This window comes from Triplophysa dalaica, chromosome 6 (genome assembly GCF_015846415.1).
Source record: "Triplophysa dalaica isolate WHDGS20190420 chromosome 6, ASM1584641v1, whole genome shotgun sequence".
NCBI classification, from domain to species: Eukaryota; Metazoa; Chordata; class Actinopteri; order Cypriniformes; family Nemacheilidae; genus Triplophysa; species Triplophysa dalaica.
This window is the reverse complement of record NC_079547.1, coordinates 24,180,590-24,202,477: the sequence shown is the minus strand read 5'-3', so window position 1 is coordinate 24,202,477 and position 21,888 is coordinate 24,180,590. Positions and strand designations below refer to the sequence as shown.

Sequence of the window (21,888 nt, the reverse complement as noted above, 5' to 3'; positions counted from 1 at the left end):
GTTGAAAATGAGCCACGACTATTTCATGTCCTGTAAACATTCAGCTGAAGTTATTAAAAACCTGCCAGGCTGAAAAAAAGAAAGGGAAAAGTCAAGAATATTTCGAAACAACTTTTAGTGTGTCCATGTGAGACCTTGTCCGATGTGTGGAGATGGTTTATATATACGTAAAGTTATGCAACACGCCGAGACCCCGGATGCCATTGGGTGCTCATACCAAGTATTGGGCATTATGAGAGTGGAGGATGGGGCACTGCAAGCACCTCCCCTAGAAATGCAGCAAATCTTTACCCCGTTTTTTTCGTCGGTGAGGAGTAGCGCGCATTGGGAGCCGGAGACGCGCGGTGCGCGCGAGACTCTTGGCATTGGCAGGCTGACGGTGACACGTGCCTCTCTCTCTACACCCCCGAGCTCCAGTGTACCGCATTGGCACCAACGACTGCCACTGAAACACAGGAGTCGAGCTGTCCCACGGATACAGAGAGCCGACAGCTCGATCAAAACGAAACGCGAGTATTCTTCGTTACGCACCGGACATTAAATCTGCTCTCACCTTGGAAGCGCGTCTCAGCGTTCGGACAGAAAAAAAGAGAGGAGGGGGCGAACAGGATGCGGGCGCCAGGTATAATCTATGCCTGAAAGTGACATGATCCACGGGAATACCAAAAACACCAGGCGTGATTTCATTCAGAACTGGAGATAACGAATACGCGTCACAACGAGAGTCCGTTCTCTTTTCGCTTCCTTGATGCGCAGACAAAGCACTAGTTCGCACACTAAAGTTTAATCTAAACGTTAATTGCTTTCGTATTTTAATTGGTCCTCGTGAAGAAAAGTAATCATGGCCACGTTAATTAGAAGCAAGATTTCGAACAAGCTGACCAACGCGGCCCACACGGTCACCAATAAGTCGCAGGCGAAGGTGAGTGGGATGTTCGCCAGAATGGGCTTCCAGGCCGCCACCGATGAAGAGGGTTTGGGCTTCGCCGCCTGTGATGATCTGGACTATGACCACAGGCAGGGACTTCAGATGGACATACTTAAAAACGATGAAATGGGTGGAGAGGGCGTTGGGGAAATTGGGGGAGAAGGGATGGCTGAAGGGGACAGCCATTATCAGAGGGATGGAACGGGTCCACCGCCCTCAGCGTCCAAAGACGGCGGATTAAGCGCCGAACTCGCCAGTGCGGACAAGCCAAAAATAACTGCTTGGGAGGCTGGATGGAACGTGACCAATGCTATCCAGGTAAAAAGGCATTGCGCGTAAAGTGTCCAACTGTGAATCCACATTGCCTGAACGCAATCAGCTGTTTTTGAAAATATATATTATTAAATGCCAATATCTTACGAAATGTGCAGATAAATATAATTGAACAAGTCTTCTGCACCATTGTAATGAAGCGAAACGCTTTGGTGGTGCGGGTTTATCGTGATGTCGTGTCTAGAGAGATTTGGATGAGGAAGCATGTTGTTCGCTCCAGGCAGGTTTAGCAAAGAGCTGAGCTTTAAAATATAAAAAAATACTGTATTTCGATACTGCCTTACCTTTTGTTTTTACAGTCAAAGAATATTGGGGTTAGCGTGAGTTGTTTCTTCTCTTTTCGATGTGCGTAAATTGGAGACCATAATGTCCCCTTTGCGTTGAGGTCAAATGAAAAGGATTAAAAGTATTTTAAATTAAATTGCTTAGTTCTTTTGTTTCTATCGTCAGGGATGAAAAAACATCGTTTTTCTTTAATACGTTGTGGTAGTGGCCAACATTTGCAAATAACCAATAAAATCCCGCACATATTCAATCATGCGCAGTTAAAGCTCTTAACATCAAACTGACATCCGTGACGTGACTCCCTGCCTATTCATTTCACGCTGATGACGACACGATGAGGAGAGCGTGACTTTGCTCAGAGCAAATGGAATGTCCTCGCTGAATTCAACTGCATTTCTAAAGCTCCGCTGCAACATCTGCAGGGAATACCGAAATTGATGGCGCACAAATCCTCCCTAAATTAGACCTGAATCAACTGATATTTTTATAATGAAATAAAACGCTTGTTGTTTGTCGTGAGACCAGAATAGTATTGTTTAAAAAAAAATTAAATGCAGATGTTAAAAAGATTCTTTTCAACCAATGCCAATGAATAATCATTTTAATTACCCAAAGAACCCGCGTAAAGCGGGTGAAATCAAAATCGTATATTTCTTACCATTTTGTTGTTTGTGGAGCCTTTTTTCACCACATTACCGTTTGTGCAGCAGAAAGATTCTTTGGATCTTAATGGTTCTATATGGAACCGTACAGCCCAACAAAGAGCCTTTTGGAAAGCAATATTTTAAGCCATGCATATTAGCCCCAGACAACTGTGACACGAAAAATATGATAATATAAGTACAATCTGTATGAATACAATGGAATGCATTACATTGTGAATGATTTAGACACGCGAAAGTCCTCCGCGTTCTTCTGTATAACGGCGCACCTGTGCTTGTTTTTTTTTCAGGGCATGTTCGTTCTGGGGTTGCCATACGCCATCCTCCACGGTGGATATCTCGGACTGTTCCTCATTATATTTGCTGCTGTCGTGTGCTGCTACACGGGAAAGATCCTCATCGCTTGCCTCTACGAAGAAAACGAAGACGGGCAGCTGGTACGAGTGAGAGAATCGTATGTGGATATCGCCAACGCGTGTTGCGCGCCGCGGTTCCCCACGCTGGGCGGCCACGTCGTCAACGTAGCTCAAATAATTGAGCTCGTGATGACCTGCATTTTGTACGTGGTGGTGAGCGGCAATCTGATGTACAACAGCTTTCCGAACTTCCCGGTGTCTCAGAGGTCGTGGGCCATCATCGCTACCGCCGCACTTCTGCCTTGCGCATTCCTCAAGAACCTCAAGGCCGTGTCCAAGTTCAGCTTGCTCTGCACCATCGCGCACTTTATCATCAACATCCTAGTGATCGCCTACTGCCTGTCCAGGGCACGTGATTGGGCGTGGGACAAGGTGAAGTTTTACATTGACGTCAAGAAGTTCCCCATCTCCATCGGCATCATCGTGTTCAGCTACACCTCGCAGATATTCCTGCCCTCCATGGAAGGGAACATGCAGAAACCCAGCGAGTTCCACTGCATGATGAATTGGACTCACATCGCTGCCTGCATCCTCAAAGGCCTCTTCGCCCTGGTGGCCTACCTGACGTGGGCCGACGACACCAAGGAAGTCATCACGGACAACCTGCCGTCGAGCATCAGGGCCGTTGTGAACCTCTTCTTGGTGGCCAAGGCGCTGCTCTCCTACCCGCTGCCGTTTTTCGCTGCCGTCGAGGTCCTGGAAAAGAGTTTCTTCCAAGAGGGAAACCGTGCGATCTTCCCGGATTGCTACGGAGGCGATGGGCGTCTCAAGTCCTGGGGCCTCTCTCTCCGCTGCGCACTAGTTGTGTTCACGATGTTCATGGCGATCTACGTGCCGCATTTCGCGCTCCTCATGGGTCTGACGGGCAGCCTGACGGGCGCGGGCCTGTGCTTTCTCCTCCCCAGCCTGTTTCATCTCAAGTTGCTGTGGAGAAAGCTCTTGTGGCATCAGGTGTTCTTCGACGTCGCTATATTTGTCATCGGGGGTATATGCAGTATTTCGGGCTTCATTCATTCCGTCGAGGGCCTCATCGAAGCGTACAAATACAACATTTCGGATTAGTTTGGTGATCATTTGGTGATAAGTGTTAAACGCATCCCACATAACAAGAACCAGACCGATAAGTTCCCGTCCCCCAAAATACACCAGACCTCGGCTTTAACCTCGAAAGTGTCTGCAAATCTGACTTCACTACATGATAAATAAATTAATTAATTAATTAATAAACGAACGAATTCGCATTCCGAAAACGTATCTTTACGTTTGCGCATTGGTCAAAGGTGCGTGTTATAAATAAACATCAGCACAAAACCCTTTTCTTTTTAAGAGAGTTTACTGGTTATTTTTTCCAAGAAGAAAAGACACGGTTTGGCTCGATTAAAAGGGCATTCAACTGCTGAAAGAAAAAAATGACATTAGGAAACGCGTCTTTATGACCTGCAATAAATGTTGTTAAAATAAAAAGCTCATTATTTACAGGGGACCAACATCGTGGCAATAAAACGAACAAGAGTGTGTAGAGAAATATAGATTTTTTTGGGATTATGAACAATTAGATCCGAATACGCATTTGTTTTACATCACTGTAACCAAAACTAAACTGAGAGGGCAAAGTAGATTTTACAGGTGATTGAGTTCTTAAACTATGCATTCTGAACGTATGATGTCCATGCAGCATTAAATATATTCCGGGGAATAAGAGAACAAAGGGATTTACACACAGAAAAAAATCTGCTGCATTTCAGTTCAGATCTCAACACGCAAAGGAAATCATATTTTTATGACTATTTGATGATAACGAAAATACGACGAGGATAAAGAAGAGGGCCAGAAAAAAAAACGTCTGACGGATGGAAAACTAAATAGACAAAATTTAAATCAAACCACTAAATTTGAATTGTGTTAATCGGATGTCAAACAACGATTTATAAGAAAGCACAAAAGAAGCTTCATGTCCCCCTGCGTACGATGTGTTTCAATCGAAATCAAGCTGTCTGATGCATTGGCCTACTCCAAATCGAAGGACTTGCATAAGACATTTTTCATTTTGTGCAATCCAATGGGTGCTGTGGAAATGTTATAAACCGTATGTGTTGTGTTATTGTGGTTTAAAAGATGGAATGTATATCACAAAATCGTTATCATATATCGTGAAAATGAATATATTGCAGAATAAAGAAACGCGTGAAATTATATTGTACAATTGTTTTTGGTTTTATGTGTTATAAAAACCCCACTGAACACGTGCATTTTCCCTCCAAGACACAATAAACCTGCAAAACCATCCCCAAACACGCTCTCCCATTCATTCCGGATGATCATGTAAAGATATCATTTTCAAATATAATTCAATCGTAATTTTTTTTTCTTTTGGGGGGGATTATATAGGCTATATTTATAACGTGATTACTTGTAATTTTATTTACTGACTATGTATGTTGTTTGTCTAGTTAAATATAATTTTAACATTTATTATGCATGTAACACTACAAATATCTGCGCAAATATGAAAAATTAGACGTTCATGAACATCTTTTAAATATAGAAGTCCTATTTAAAAATAAATTAATTCAACTTGTCACTCATATGTGGAGGGAGCAACAGCCCGTGAGCGCGTGGACAGATGTTTGTCTCGGAGTCTGCGGGTCAAACCGGTAAACAAACATCTGGACGAACTGTTTAAATGCTCTTAAAATGAAAATAAAACACGCTCGTGTCTGCCTGAAAGAAAGATCAAGTGGGAAATAATACGAGACACGCATACAAACATTTCAAGATTTTAAAACACTTTCCAGTATTAAACATTTACACATTTGAAATAGCTTCAGTTAAAAGGCCTAGATGAATAAAATTAAACGAAATTCATATATGCAGGGCGAGAGAATTTGACATGAGAAAAAAAAAGGGGGACAAATAGGCTCAATTAGTTATTAGTTATTTAAATAAATAATTTTATTAAACGAATTTGCATCTACACGGTCATTTTCATAAGTGAAACGTTGGATGGAAAATACATTCTTTCCAATAATGTTTCTCCGGTCTTTAGCTTCGCGTTGAACTATGGGTATTTGAGTTCGGATGGAGGAGCCATTTTCTCACCATCACGCGCCCCCTAGGGTTGGGATCATACACTCGCAAACATAAGACAACAGCGCCGTCTTGAGATCGGACACACTGTTCCGCACTTTACAATTAAAACTTAAGTCCAAATACAAACCTAAGGAAATACTGCAGCTTGCTTTAAAGTACTTAGAATTTTTTATACCCTTTTATATTATATAAGGTTATATTTTAGAATATAACCTTATAGTAAATTCTCAAGTAAACTAAAGAATTTTGTAGCACAATTTAGGTACAATCAAAATAAAAAGTGACAAGATTCACGCCTCTGACAAAGAAAATCAAGCTCCAATTTATAAAAGTGAATAATTTATCTCGCCATAAGCTTCATATTTGACAAAAAAAAGCATCCAATGCCATTTGATTTGGCAACAGCTGACGAATAATTTAAATATTCTTCTTAAGACAAAAAGGATGCTTCAATATACGCAAAGATTAAAGATCACTACAGAGGCTACTGATACTGAGCAGCAAAAACGGTCATGAAAACTTTAAGGACAACAGAGAGAAGAAAAGTGTAAGAATGTTTGAAGTTATTTATCCCCAGACCTACAAAGTAGTACATCATTTGGCTTGGATCTATTTGACGTCTGCAATACATCATACATTCATTCTAAATCAAACATCATCTAGATGTCTAGAGGACTTTAGCCGATGTGAATACAGACGTCAAATACATGCAAGATGTCTGTGCTATCAAGATTTACATTAAAACAGAAGGTGATCAAGTCACAACAGAATAATAACATTTATTGTTTCAAAGAACTGTTAAAACTTTACAATGCATGTCTTATTAAACATTTAAATATTTACAAATGACATGTAAATTGCAGCACATGAAGACAACACGTAAAAACATACAAGATAGTTTCTCCAAAGGGTGACCGGAAAGAAAGAAATTGCTGCTGGAAAGATATCATTCTGACCAAAGAGTTTCACAACACCACCGCAGCATTGCTCACTGCTCGGCTGTGCGGGTGGTCGGCTTTTTGACAGAGTTCTCCACAACCCAGGGATGAACCAGAACTTGCCGGATGGGAAGTCTGTGCATTGGGTTGTGCTTTAGTAGTCTATTGATCAGATCTCTGGTGCCTTCGCTCACATGAGCTGGATATGTAAATTCCACCTGTAGGAGGAGGAGAGCAAACACAGAAGTCTCATGAATATGTCAAAGACAGCAGACAAACAGAGCACCAAGTTGTTGAAGTTATTCCAGACTGCTTTACAGCTAAAACAAATCCTAAAGTGACGATTACACATCATGCAAGTGGACAGAAAAGTCTGACATTTGAACGCAAACAGCAGATAGTGTTTAACATTAAAAAAAGGTGCTGCATTGTGTACATTTTATTTGACTTCTCTTAAAGAAATAACCCTGAGCCTTACATGTCAACTTATTAAATGTCAGGAAGGAATCACACAGACTGAGCCTAAACTCAGGAGCGCATGACAGAATCTGTGCAGATTTGGAACTTCACTTACCCTTGAAATCTTGCGGTACGTCTCTTCATGGCTCTTGGTTTCAAAAGGTGGCCGACCAACCAGAAACTCGTAGCAAAGAACACCCAGACTCCACAGATCCACTTTTTCATCGTGCGTTTTCCCTTCGATCATCTCTGGAGGAAGATAATCCAGCGTTCCACAGAGTGTCGACCTCCTGTTAAACCATTTACAACATACATGCAGTTAAACGAGAGAATTTAATGCAGTAAAAACACCACAAGACTAAGACAATTAGCCAGTCACCTTGAGGACGGGGTGTGGACAGACCAACCGAAGTCTGCAATCTTCAGCTCCCCATTGGCTCCCAGCAGCAGGTTCTCAGGTTTAATGTCTCTGTGGATGACGTTCTTTGAGTGGCAGTAGTTCAGAGCATCAGCGAGCTCCATTATATACTGCCAATAGACAACAGATACACACTGAAAAACTGCTCTCAGCTGGGGTTGAGTGCACATGACCCGCATCAAACAGAAAGAGTTACCGTGGCACTGCGCTGATCATCAAAAGTCCCGCAGCGCTGGAGCTCACCATACAGCTCTCCTTTAGGGGCAAACTCCAAGATGAGATAGACACGAGCAGCGTCGTGAAAGTAACCATAGAGACGCAGGATGTTGGGATGTCTGAAAATAAAATGAACCACAACCATGAGATCTGATTTCAACTTCTGAACCCCTAACCGTGTATAACACAAAATGTGTCTATAAAGCACATTTTATTAGGAGGAAAAATATTTCAGCCAATGCTTGTAAAAGTGCAAATGGAAGTTTGAAAGCATCATACCTGAGATGAGACTGGATCTCCACCTCCCTCCGGAGCTGATGCTCCACGCCGGCTTTCTCCAGCTGCTTTTTAAACAGAACCTTCAGAGCCAGAATAAACTTGGTCTGACGTTCCCTGGCCAGATACACGCTCCCAAACTTGCCTTTGCCAAGAGCTCGTCCGATATCAAAGTTCTCTAAACTCCAGGCTTTTCTGAAGAAGCAGCAGAGCAAACACGTGCACAATTACACACCTCTTACAATAAGACTACACAAATTTAAAATGGTCGTTTCCTTATTTCCAAAAATAACAATTCTCACATCGTACAAATCTCTAAATATTAAGATAAACTAAGGAATAACGTTCACTGCAAAGTTGAATAAAATCTTACTTTGAACTACTGGAAAGTCCATTGGTAGGCGTTTCTGTAAAAAGAGGAAACAGTAAGATCTTTAATTCCTCGTCAGAATCAAGAACAGTCAATGAACATGATACGGTTCGGTTCTTACGTTGAGGTTTCTCCTGTTTACCGGGTTCGACTGCAGGAACACTGTTGGTGGAGTTTGGCTTGGGTTGGCTCTGTATTGGTTTATGTTGCGTCTGTGTTTTAAGCTGGTCCGGGTTGATGTTCTGGTCTCCGGGGCAGCGAGTTTTCACAGGGACCGATGGCCCAGCAGGCTTCGGCTGACTTGCAGGTCGCTGAACACGCTGGGGGCCACGTGTCGTGCCCAAAACACACGCTTGAGGAGTGGGCACGGGCTTCAGGCTGCTCTGGGTCACTGGAACTCTTTTTGGCCCGCTGGCACAAATCTGCACAACATGATTAGAAATATTTTTTAATGAAAGCAATGATATTTGCTCAATGATAATCTTCACAACTAAATAAAGCAAATGTGACAAATCTTCCTGGTAAAAGTTACACAATTTGTTTATTTTGAATGCACTGCCGTTTAAGTAGGATATGCAAAAATGTAAAAACATTAATTATATGTTTATATTGTACGTTCTTTACGTACTTAACGTTGCATCTTTACGTTTTGCACACAAAGAGAATTCCAAACACGCATCAACATGAGGGAAAACAACAATATAATACGCATTACAGATATTGCAAATTATGACTTCGAGCAAAAGCGCACACGAAGACAACAAATATATAAGAACACGAATAAAAGTCTTTATGGTTGATTAGTAAAATGGAAAAACCCTCACAACACACAACAATAATTGTGAAGTAACTTACCTTTTCATTTTCAGGTCGCTGAACCTTTAACGTTAGATCTCGGCTTGAATTAGTTCTTGGAGTAGAATCCATATCCTGAAATAAAACGAAAAAACGTCTAAGATACGTAGAAGAAAAAACATAATAATATCAGAATACAGTAGTTTGCATTTGTGTCCGGCCAAATGTTCAAAAGGAGACTGACGGCCATTACCTCCAGTTAGCCGCTAACGTTACCGCCAACAAAACCTCCTCAAAACTCTATATTGCACAATAATCTCGCTTCCTTCGTGTTGCAAATCCGTCACTATAAACTAAACTCGACGTATTTTACATTTAATAACGAGAAGATTCATAAATACGTATATTTATTATCAAAAGGACGACGCGTTCTCGTCTGCGTCCGTGATTCTGGCCTGTTTGATTTCAAATGTCCCACTTTTAAATACCTTTAAAAATAATCGGACCTGTGATTGGCTAGAAAGTACTTCCCGCTGGATCCTATTGGCTGTAGGAATCCGTCTCGTGACGTACCGTCGCGCAAGTGAAGCTGGGAAAAATGCAGTGCTGTCGTTCTTCTTTTTAACAGGAGATGGCGTATTGGATCGTAAAGAGGCATCAATCTACATTACAATTTATTTAAGACATCTTATACTTAGCATTTTGTAGTAGTCCTACTTAACAAAAGACGAATAGTCTACCTAAAGATGCACCTGCTTAAAAATTATAAATATATTTTGTTCAAAAATACTTTAGTTCATTTATTAAATGAATAAATAAATAATGTTACAGAAAATCATAAAAAGCCCCTCTCATACTGTATTAAATTCAAGACAGTAAAAAAATGTTTAAGAATAAAAATATATGTATTATGTTTTTATGATTATATATATATACATATATATTAAAGTACAGATATAATAAATACTTTTTTTAAATTATATATTAAATATATATACAGTGTATATATATATATACACATATTATAGTAACAACAACAGAATAAAATACTTTTTTATAAGCAAAATTATACAAGATTATAAAATATAGTTTTAGCCATAGGCCTACTGCTGTCGTAAATGTAAAATGATAAAATGAACAACAAAACACTGTAAACACTTACTTCTTAAGAAGAAATGTTTTGTGCCTGGGATATGGTCTGGGAGAGATGTATTTTTTAATCAGTTATCTTTAATCAGATACTTTTTTTAATAGTTATTTATTCAACACAATAAAGATGGCTGCATTGAAATATATCGGATGGTTTTCTTGTCGAAATCGTGTATATAACTAAGTAATATAGACAGCATCTTGCTCTAATATAGTTCTTCTGCTTATATTTTCTAACTACTTCAATGTTAAAATGAATTAGGTTACTTTAATCTTTCAGAATCAGTGTCATAATTCAGTAAGGGGATCCACAGCATGGTGTGGTGTATGCACAAAAGACAAAACAGATGCAGTATGACTGTTAGTTTATTTCAATATATGTAAACGGATGAGGCTGCATTAGATCACCATATCTGTTCGACCTTTAGTTAAATCCAGTACCACACACCTCTAGACTTTGTAGATTTTAATAATTACCATATTACTTTATAACTTTTATTTTTACCAACGTGTTTTCGCAATTCATTCCGATTAAAACCTAAATTAACATGTGACACATTCAATGTCAATATGTTTTAAAAGCAATCATGCCGTTTTATTATTTTAATAATCCATGTTAACTCAGAAGTAAACAACAAACAGCCAGTGGCTCTTTAATACAACCGAGAAGAAAAGAAATGTACAAGTATCAGTGTTGCAGAAAAACATCCATACTGTAACATATTTATGTTTATCATACAGTTTAGACAATCTTTCACATTTACTAAATACATCTTCTAAACGTAAGCACATCCACAGTTCTAAAGATGGTCTGCATTTTATTTTAATTTGCATATTGGCTACTTCGCATCACAGACATTAAAAATGCTGAAGTTGTAATTTGTGGCTTCATGTCACCAAGGCAAAGACAACATGAACCCACAAAAATAAATAAATAAATAGACTGTATTTATCAACCCAAATAAAACACGTCTGCAGTAAATGCCTGCACATGTTTCCCACAGTCAACCTGTACATATTTGGCAAATAAGAGTAAAGAATGCCCTGTATGCCACCTGGTCTCTTTTAATCTATTGATCACTTTTGAAATGTATGGAACGGTTTTGTAGAAATTCTTAACCAACGACGAAACCCTTACGAATCTCTTGAAACGTGCGGCGCAACAAGAGCTTGACATAGTTCTGTATGTTAGCTACCCGATCAAATTCAGTACTTTATTTGTGGATAATTTATTCTCTAAGGAAGTACAGCTACCCATCCCATGTTTTTAAAGATTCCAACAGAGATCGAAGCCGCCTCACTATCAGCGGTTACATTTCAACCTTCTCTGAACTCAATAGCACAAACACATCTCACACGGATAAACACACACTTCAGATCTGAGATACTGCTGACATGGTCCTCAAAAATCTTTCAGATTAAAACTACTAGTCTGGATTAGTTTGTTCCCTTCCTGCTGTTTAAGTGATACTAGTATAATAATAATAAAAATAAATATTATAATAATATTCATAGCAATTTCAAGTGTACAAGTGCCGATCGCTCCGCCTGCTGATGATAATAGTTGCATGTAACAGCTACACTTGGTGGTGTTTGGCAAACAGGTCCGGTCAGTCACACGGCATCCATTACAGCCTGTGCAAATCTTTTTAACACTTCTAACCAGGTCTTCTCTTCCATTCACTCATTGTATGCAGTTCATCAAACCACACTGATATAACCCTGATGGTGTCGAGCCGTGAAACTGTTCCGGAGAAGTAATTTATTAAAACTAAATGTTTGAGAGTTTATCATCACACCTAATGAACGTTCTGCGGTTCTCCGTCATGTTCTTCTTCTTGTGCGTGGACAGCACAATAAGTGCAGAGTCGTTAAGGGTCGATGTGATAACCCAGGTCCCTCTTTCTTTTTTGCTTCTTTTCCCCCATTAGCCTCTAATATAGATGCTTGAATGTGAGGGGGTAGACAGCTTGAACTTCCGTGATCGGAAAAAAGACATTGAGAAGACAGGGAGCCGCGTGGTGACACACGAACGTTCATTTCTCTGCGACCGCGGCGGCCATTGGTGTGCGAATGGTTCCTCTCGCCGTGATGGCAAACTCCTCGATTTCTGTGTTCAACCGTCTGATCACCCATTCCATTGCCTCCCGACCCTGAGGACAGAAAACAGTCAACAATATGACCAATGCAAACATTTAACATGCAACTAAGTGACATGACCAACACTGCAAACACAGTTTTTCTATCTGCAAGTTTCAATTGAAATTTAAGGCAAAACAGAAGCTGTTCTATAAGGATTACGGAGAATTACAAAGTATTTTAAATTGTAGACGTTGGCCCACCTTTCCTGCATTGGTTGAAATAGTAGATTCCATGAGTCCCTCAAGATAGCTGCTGAGACTGACACCCTTAACAGATATGATGGCCTCCTGCGTAAGCATCGTCCTGCAAGCAGTCAAGAGCAACATCTTTCATTAAAACACATCCAGCAACTTAGCATTCAGACACAATCAAAATGAGAATAATATGAAATTCATTCTGTGGTTGCACTATTGTCTGTGTATGTGATGTATTCAGAAAAGTTGTTTGAAAGATCTTAGCAAAATCTTACTTTTCTGGGTCCTCTGGGTGCGGTCTGTAGGTGAGCTTTTCATCCACAGACACCATGTTAGTGAAGGTGATCTAAAATGAGAAAAGATAGTAGAGGATTATGGGTATGACTCATCAAGGGAACATATTTAATAACTCAAGACAACACCCATCACACCTGTTCCCACAACATACACTAACCGGCAAGGCCTCATTCCAAAAACATTCACGCAAACTCAACACTTTGCGTTTATAATAGCTCTTCAAAAAGACAGAGAATGTATCAAATAAACACTCAAAAATGTGCTCAATAAAACATGCTATAATTACTGATCTGTAATAGCTCTTCAAAATGTTCAATTATTAATCAAATCTTTCATGCAATACAACAATGGTGTTTTAAAACAAGTGTGCTAACATTATTAAAGTGCAAGTGTGTAAACCGTGCTCTCAATAATACTTTTTCGGATCAGTGTTGTGCTGCTTACATTGGTTGACTTAAGTTCAAAGGTTTTCTCTTCGGGGTCGACTACAGAGTGCTCTTTGATGTATGTACATGTTCGTGCATTACCAATTATCTGTGGGAAACAAAAGATGGGTTGATCTGTTAATCATTCATTGATAACTGCAGAAAGACAGCATACCAACTTTATACCTTGATAGATACAAAATACGAGAAATACAATTTTACTTCACTTTTGACCTAGTGTACGGGTCAACAAGTGAAAATTGGCTTAAGTAGTCAATCACTCCACATCCCAGATATATAACTTAATCTGTTATTAACCCACAAACTAAGCTTGGCACAATGTTATTCTTGACTGCAAGTCTGTAGTTTCACACTAACAATCCTACTGCTACCATTACACATTTCCACAACAAACTAAACAAAAGTCATGGACTCATGGTTCAAGTTTCCATAACCCATAATAGCAGGACAGAAACGTGATATTTTCCAAAAGCAAGAATATTTCATATAATGAGTGAGTCTGCAATTTAATAGAGATACATTTCCAAACTCCCTTTTACAATTCATTTCTGTTGTAGAACTGCATTATTTTTTTTTATAATTTTTAAGTCCAGTTTTAGACTGTATGGAAAGTTTGAGTCAAAGATTTAGACCAACAAAAGCAAACAAACATATTGAACAGAGTGTCATTTGTCCTTCTGCTGATGTGCAAACAACATACAACAAATATGGACTTAACGTGTCAAGGGATGAATGCCAGAGGTCACATTCTGACCCCTGTATTAAATGACGTGGTAACACAGTTAAGTCTCACCTGAAATGTCCACTGAAGTCATGCAATGACACATGCTAAGAACAGAGGTCAATTCTGGGAATAGATTCGCTGCCACACTCCACTCAAATACAGTTTAAAGGGATAGTTCATCAAAAAAAAAAATTCTATCATCATTTACTCACGCTCATGTAATTTCTAACCGTATGAATTACTTTTTTTCAGAACACAAAGAAAGTTATTCGGAAGAATGCGAGTCATTTTCAGTTCCCGTACATTGTGACTACCATAGTAGGAAGCACTAAATGGTAAGCCCGAGAACTCTTTGTTTTCCTAAATTCTTCAAAATTTTGTCTTATGCCCCGGTTTAACAGACAAGGTTTAAAACTAGTCCCAGACTTAGATTCATTTTGAGCTATCTTAACTAAAAATTATTTACCCGGACATATCTTAAAATATGTCAGCGCCATTGTTTTGTCTCAAGATGCACATCAGTAATGTTTTCTTAAAAAGCATTTAAATAATAGTGACTTAAATAGCCTAAATTAACTAAGGCATAGTCCTGTCTATGAAACCGGGCCTATGTGTTCAACAGAACAAGCAAAATACTACGGTTGTGGATGATGTCCCAGAACTGAAAATTGCTAACATTCTTCCAAATATCTTTCTCTGTGTTAATTGGAACAAAGAAATGTATACATGTTTCAAACAATCTGGAGGTGATTAAATGAGGACAGATTTTTCACTTTTGGATGAAGTGAAAAATCATCCCTATAAGGCCAAATAAGAACAAACGTTATATGATCACTGTGAATACCTGCCCGAGCAACATTTTCTTCAAAGTGTGACAAGAATGAGAAGACTCAAAAGCATGTAGTATTGTAGTGCAATCCTGGCTCATGAGTCATGACCATCGGCACCTGGTGCTTTCTCACAAAACCCATTCAGAGCATAAACGCTCTCCTAAATATGCCTGATATAAAGTCTTCCGCCTTATACGACACATTGAAAAGACCAAGGAGAGAATCGTACCGATCTAGCTAAAGAGGGCAGGCCCCATTCTGTGCTGAGCAGTCTCTTGCTGTGCAGGCGTCCTTGCTGGTCAATGTTACGGTCCAACACATCAACTCCAAACACACTAGGGTTCATGGGGTTTGGGTACTTCTGCATAGCAGCTTTGGTCACGGTCTCCCATGGATGACTATAAGTGAGAGAGAGATACAGAGAGATGTGAGATACTATACATCATTCAAACTCATTTTTAATGACCCTTTTCACATTTTAATATTATTTGTCTGTTTCACTGTAAATACAGTACACAGATTTAAAATGAATTTGAGGTGTTTTCTGTCAGACACTAAAGCAGTAATACATCTTAGTATTATATAATGAGCACGAGAGAAGCACGCCAATAGAGCGCAACATAACCACAGAAGTGTGACTTCAGTTACAGCCGTCAGGACTTCCCAAATTACATCTTAAGCGTGACCCACCAAGGACACTGTGAGTGGACTATTTGCGGACCCCTTCATCAACATCCAAATCATTTAAAGCCAAATTGCAGTTTTTATTAGGTTTTCATGTGGTGCAAGGGCATTGGCACACGTTCAGTGATATGAGCATTGCGTTAACAACGCAAGGTTGTGGGTTCGATCCCAGGGGATTGCAAATACCTATGTCAAATGTATAGGATAAAGCAATGTAAGTCCCAAGCGTCTGCCAAAAGCCTAAAAAACAAATGTTGAACTCTAACTATTATATAAATCAATGTATAATAAAACAATATTAACTGTAACGCCGTATATAACTGAGCATTACAGTCCGTCATCTGAATAGTTGCCGGGAGAAGGTAAGCGGTCACATGACGGGTGACGTCGGCTGGAAGGCCCATGTAGGGGAAAGGTCGCCGCTGCCAAGGAGAGTTGCGCAACATGGCTGCACAAGACTGCAACCTGACACACATTACACACGAGGGTGCAGAGGTTAAAATCCGACCGGCACACTGTCCTCATGCCATTCATAGAGTTTTATCTAATCTGAACCCCTCTGTAATCCACCTATATTACAAGACAGTGTTTCGATGTCTTCACCACACGAGATGCATTGAAATGACGTCTACCAACAATACAAATCCTAAAATTAGTTTTCTGCCCTGCAGACCCAACATTAGAGAACAATGTTGCTGTAAAATTGCACGATGTTCAAGTTCATCTACCCCCATTATTCACTCGCCAGCTTGAGAGTCAAGGGCAGGCCGGTAAAATTGTGTAACAAACAGAGGATATTGCAAATATGCAAGCATTGGACCTCTCACTTATGTATTAAGATAACAGTTAACAGTAAATAACAAATAATTCAGTTTAGTTTTTCACTAGTTCAGTTAATTGTGTTATTAGTGTAACGTTACAAGTAAAGTCACCTCATTACAGCAGGACAAGCTAACGTTACTCATTAACTCACATAACTGAGCTAACGTTAAAAAAATCGCAACCGACTGATATAGATGTACATATCACATATTTGTGTAATACGAGTTAAATAAGAAATGTTTATATTATTAAGTGGAGATGATAAAATATCGGAACTTTTGACAGAAGCGACTCGACTCGAGCTCGTAAAAATGAGCTAACGTTAACTCACCCGGCTAACCGGAGCGGGCTGACGACGGGACGGTGTAAAAATGACTCGAATAATCACCTCAACGCATTGAAAGCAGAAATGAATCATTCACTCACTTGAAAACGTGTTCTGACGTCCAGATTTTCATGGTTCTTGTTCTGTTCCAACTGTTTGATGAGTGAAGCTGTTCCGTAACACCGCGCCGCTTCCGCCGTTTGTTCGAGAAAACTGACAAGGTGGCTCCGCCCATCTCTGATGCAAGTGCTGGCGTAACAGTGCACTCCGCCAATCACATGTCGGGGTTTCTGAACGGAAAGTCCTCCCGCCCCCAGAATGTGCGCATGTATGGAGCAGCTATTAAGGTTTACTATGGGAACATTGCGTGTGTGTACTTTTAGGAAAGGTTAGGGCATAAGGTTATTTAAATGGAGAGGTCACAAAATAACTTTGCCCAGTGCCATAAAGCTTCCGTTTTTCATTGTGTGATGTACTGTGATAAATATATACAGTTATAATGGTCTACAGAAGTTAATTGCAGTTAATTAATGGTTTCCATGTATTGGTTTCCTGTATTTATCTTCACTAGGCTGAAACTCAAAGTTGTTTAATTCTAATAAATAGTATTGTTATGTTAACAACATTCATGTACACATAAATTTGTTTTTTAGAATGTTGTGCATTTAAACAGACTCCAGAACAAGAGGTCCTGAAGATCAAACATGCAGTACATTCTGTCAAGGGTCTAAACCCTCCACTTGTTGTGGACCAAAATAAAGCAATAACACGTGACATACACGCGACATGCTGCCAGGACTGGACTGACCATCAGGAGCACTGAAAAAATCCTAGCAATGAAGTTTTGTGTTCATCTCTCCTCTGTATTTAAAGTCACATTTGAGAACTTTTGCTTATGGTTCCTCCATCTGGTTGATAAGCACAATTGTCTGTTGTCATCAGTGTCGTAAATACTGTCATTGTATAAGCTTCCCCGGGGGCAGTGCAATACACGTGAATTTCTTGAGTAAGCAGAAACCTCTGTTACATTATGTCACTTCATTAAAATGTACTAAAGCACTCTTTTGTCTCCAGCGGGGTATTCTACTGACCCTGGGTTATACTAATAGCTCAGACTAGATTCTGAGGTAGCAGCTGGTTGTTAGCTGTGCTAGCGTCATGGCACATTTGCAGTCACCCAAAACACAACGCATGGAAGTGAATGTGTTTAGTAACCAACAAAAATACTTTTCTGTGGTGTTGTGGAAACTTTTCTGAGAGATGAGACCAAGATTTGTCTTTGAAAATATGTATTTGCTTGCAAGTTGGATCAAAACATAGTGACATAGTCTGCAGAGAGTGGAACACTGTCTGTTATTTGCATACCATCTTTATACCCCTACTGCTCCTTTCTCCACTAAACATCATTCTCATTTTACGTTCATTCTTATTCACAGCTCCAAGGCCGTGCACATCTTCTCTTCTCAACAACACAACATAACATTCATTCGAGAAGAATTTCTTACACCAAAACCTCACATAGGCCACTATTCAGCTACATTCATAAAGATAAATCAGTGGAACACTAGAAAGCTGCTACAAATCTCAGACCTGTGTTAATAGAAGTAATGAATACATATTCTTACATTACTTTGTAAATAACAAGTTTGCAAAAGAATAAAAATTTAAAAATCCTCCACACTTGCCCCTTTTTGTCATTCAACAACCTTAATGTTGAGAATTTGTTCCTAAAAACTTTTCACCACACAGGTGCTCTTCTTTCTAATTTTCACACACATGATCATTAATTAGGACAAATGAAATAGCATGCTTTCTGGTTGACACATAGACATGTCTAATTTTAGTTTAGCAGGTTGGTTTGTACTATTTACATCTCATATTAACGAAGCCTATCTCACATTTTACGCTTCCCCACTTTCATCATCAATTCGACTGCCCCATACATGTCATTTTCAGTCATCACTTCCATTCTGATCATCTGCATATTCTCATAATTTCAGAAAGACACTCGCGACCAGGCGTTGAGTTTTGTGTAATAGGTGCAATCACTAACTTACACTCAACTCGCTATGGGAATAGTGTCTAGCATAGCAGTAGTCTACTTGCATGAACTAAGGAATCAACAACTCTTGACCATAATACATTTATTTTGATTTGGTAGTCATCGTTTACAATCAAAACCCTAAATTAGTGACGAGGCAAGATCATGCCACGTAAGCGAAGCTATTGAGACCTTCCACATAACACTATCTCTAGTTTACATTACGGTTATAAATTGAGAACTAATAACGTTAGAGCACCAATAAATAACCTGAGCACAGCCTGGTAAGCTCAAAAGTACAGGACAGTAAGAAATTTTTTACATATAAGACTTTTAAATCCAGTAGCAGGAAGGCTAACAAAAGGTCTCCATCCGTTTTGCAACCCGTTGCCTCTTGCAGCTTGTGCCACTGGGTGTAATTCTGTCAGATATTGATTCGTCTTCTGACTCATGTCGGATCATTCTCTCTCTTCTCTTCTTTGTTTTTTTTTGCTGGCTTTGCCATGGTGATGGTTCGGAGACTTGCGTTGAACCAGAACGTTTCGTCTCATTGTAAGCTATTGACTATCTTCACCCGGGCTACGAGTAAAACTTTTAAATCCATGAAGCGGGTGATGGGCAGGGCTTGTGAACCTACCCGCACATCAAAGTTACAAGTGTGATTTCAGCCGATACAGGGCTACTCAGATAGCAGTGGCAGTAAAATTCTTCTAGTTAAGAGTTGTCCTACCACTACAATAACTTTAGAGAGATTATTTTAAGGTCAAAAACTCTCTAATGTTGCTTTAATGCACTTCTGTGAGTGAGAAGTAGATCACTGGCAGCTTTCATTAAATACAGTGTTTTCAGTGGTTCTGGATGTATGGGTGGCTTGGAAAAAAATCTCAGTTCGGCCCTGTGTACTACAACACTAACTGCATACCAGACACCAATCCATTTTAAAGGAAAAAATGGTGTTTTTCTTCTTCAGAAATAAGAGTTACACAAGTGTTAGTGTCTTTAGTTGTGGATTTAAAAAGTTTGAATCTAATGAGTTCCAGGCGCCCTCTACTGCTGGAGGATGTTAATGCGTTTAAGGATTGGGACGTGTCTCTGGTATATGTCCTTTTTCCTTCAGTGAACTTCTAGCTCAATTTTTTACTGTAAACAAAAACTTAAAATATCTATAAGGCTGTCTCAATACACATTTGGAGAAGAAAAATCGAAACTAGGTGAGGTAAAAGTTTGTGAACAATCTTTATGCTGGTTTGAGAAACTTGAAAGTTTGAAGTAAATTCAAGTCAGAAGATTTAAAATTTTTAAGATACGTAGATTTTTTCCTTTTACGCTAATGTTTAAACAAATCATTTTACATTTATTCACCTTCTCTATTAAAAAGTGCTTATTTGAGTCATTTATCGATAATCTCCAAGCACATTCAGTAAGAGTTTGATACTGCTTTTTTCCAACAAGTTTTTGTCTCCCTCTTTATATTTGTATGTGTCTGGGTGCGTGGCGTGGATGTGTGTGTTTTAAGTGTGTGACGTAGGTGTTTTGGTTCAGGGCATTAGGATGAAAGCCCTTTGACATTATCAGCCTGAATCAGCTGAAGGATGAATATCGACCTCACTACTTCACAGGGATTTGAGGCATTCACACAGAGCTGAAGTGTTTTATATGAACGAATGAATGAATAAGGACAAAAACATATTGATATATAAAGAGTTTAAAAGGAAACAGAGATGTCAGACGACTCACACACACCTCAAATCCCCTAACTCCAAATTACAATATTTTTGAATATTGTTCATGAAAGTTCATATGAATGTAAATAATATTTAGGGTTCGAGCCCGTAGGGCTAGAAACCTATTGTATTTGTAGGTTTTATTCTTCTTCTTCTTATTGTTATTATTCTGCCCTAAAACTGATCGTGCAGCCCAAACCGTAAGACCGACAAAGCTGAGACTTGGTCAGATGGTAGTAGTCCTTGTCGCTACTCAGATACACCGAACCAGCCAAATCGACCCATAGGTGGCGCTACAGAGATGACAAACGCGTTTGCACTTGTTACTCCTAAACCGTTTGTCGCACACCCAAGTGTCTTATATCAGTGTAATCACTGGCTCAAAACTTAAAAAACGTATATCTCCGATTTTATTTCCGCCATTATAGATTTTTCGCTAATTAGCATTTTATGGAAAAAAAAAATAATGAACTAGTCCCTGGATTTTTGCCCTATCGGAACCAAACCAACGCTGATGAATTCTGTTGATTGTGAATGTAAATAATTATCGAAAAAAAGTTCAATTTTCAATTCACAGTCGCTAGGTGGCGCTAAAACGTCCAAACCGGAAGTGGTATATTGAACTAAAATGGCCATAACTCCTGAACTGTTTAAGATATCTTCATGGGGCTTGGAGCATATGTATAGACCCTCAGTCTGGGGTCACAATAAAAAAATTGCGGCATTTGGCCACTAGGTGGCGCTATAATTTGAATGAGCTAGAAAATGGCTATAACTACGCAACAGTTTGCCCCATTGACTTATTATCTGGTATGGTGTCTCTTTGTCTCATTCTACATGAATGTCTAAAAGGACATTGGCGTATCTTAAAAAACATGGCCGCCATTGGTCAATGAAATTTGAGCACTCATTACACCGGGTTAACAGAGGCTGATCAAAACGACACTCGCTGGGCTTATTCGTCTCATGGTCCTGAAGGTCTGTAAGAAACAAGAACTCATTCGGCCACCGGGGGGCGTAATAACGCTTCTGGAGTGCATGAACAACTGTGTATCACGTGATATTTGACATATACCCAAACTATTTATATCATATAATAGGACTCCTTTTTCTGAGCCACTTTGCCTCTTGAACCATTTCTGTCGATCAAACGGTTCATGAGTTATCGCTGATGATGTCGAAAACCTACCTTCGCGAACTAGTTGTTGGTTTTTCGACCGATCGGAACCAAAACAATGCAGATGACTTCTGTGGAAGGTGATTGTTAATAATTATCGAAAAAAAGTAGAAATTTCCTTTCACGGTCGCTTAGGGGCGCCAAAAT

At 39.5% G+C, this 21,888-nt stretch overlaps 3 protein-coding genes across 3 annotated transcripts; 1 reads left to right on the top strand and 2 right to left on the bottom strand.

Moving 5' to 3' along the window:
• Positions 1-338: 338 nt before the first annotated feature.
• On the top strand, positions 339-4,817 carry slc32a1 (solute carrier family 32 member 1). The gene is made up of 2 exons (XM_056749771.1): positions 339-1,246; positions 2,499-4,817. Exons 1-2 carry the CDS (start codon positions 842-844, stop codon positions 3,684-3,686), a joined length of 1,593 nt encoding a protein of 530 aa, XP_056605749.1. The 5' UTR covers positions 339-841; the 3' UTR covers positions 3,687-4,817.
• Positions 4,818-6,468: 1,651 nt separating this feature from the next.
• aurka (aurora kinase A) lies at positions 6,469-9,655 on the bottom strand. The gene is made up of 9 exons (XM_056750698.1): positions 9,440-9,655; positions 9,247-9,321; positions 8,513-8,813; positions 8,395-8,428; positions 8,025-8,216; positions 7,726-7,864; positions 7,491-7,639; positions 7,227-7,401; positions 6,469-6,870 (listed from the first exon to the last, which is right to left on the bottom strand). Exons 2-9 carry the CDS (start codon positions 9,316-9,318, stop codon positions 6,703-6,705), a joined length of 1,230 nt encoding a protein of 409 aa, XP_056606676.1. The 5' UTR covers positions 9,319-9,321; positions 9,440-9,655; the 3' UTR covers positions 6,469-6,702.
• Positions 9,656-10,904: 1,249 nt separating this feature from the next.
• prelid3b (PRELI domain containing 3) lies at positions 10,905-17,049 on the bottom strand. Its single transcript, XM_056751179.1, has 6 exons — positions 16,901-17,049; positions 15,198-15,366; positions 13,413-13,502; positions 12,947-13,017; positions 12,678-12,780; positions 10,905-12,488 (listed from the first exon to the last, which is right to left on the bottom strand). The coding sequence occupies exons 1-6, from the start codon at positions 17,032-17,034 to the stop codon at positions 12,372-12,374; spliced, it is 684 nt and encodes a 227-aa protein (XP_056607157.1). The 5' UTR covers positions 17,035-17,049; the 3' UTR covers positions 10,905-12,371.
• Positions 17,050-21,888: the final 4,839 nt, after the last annotated feature.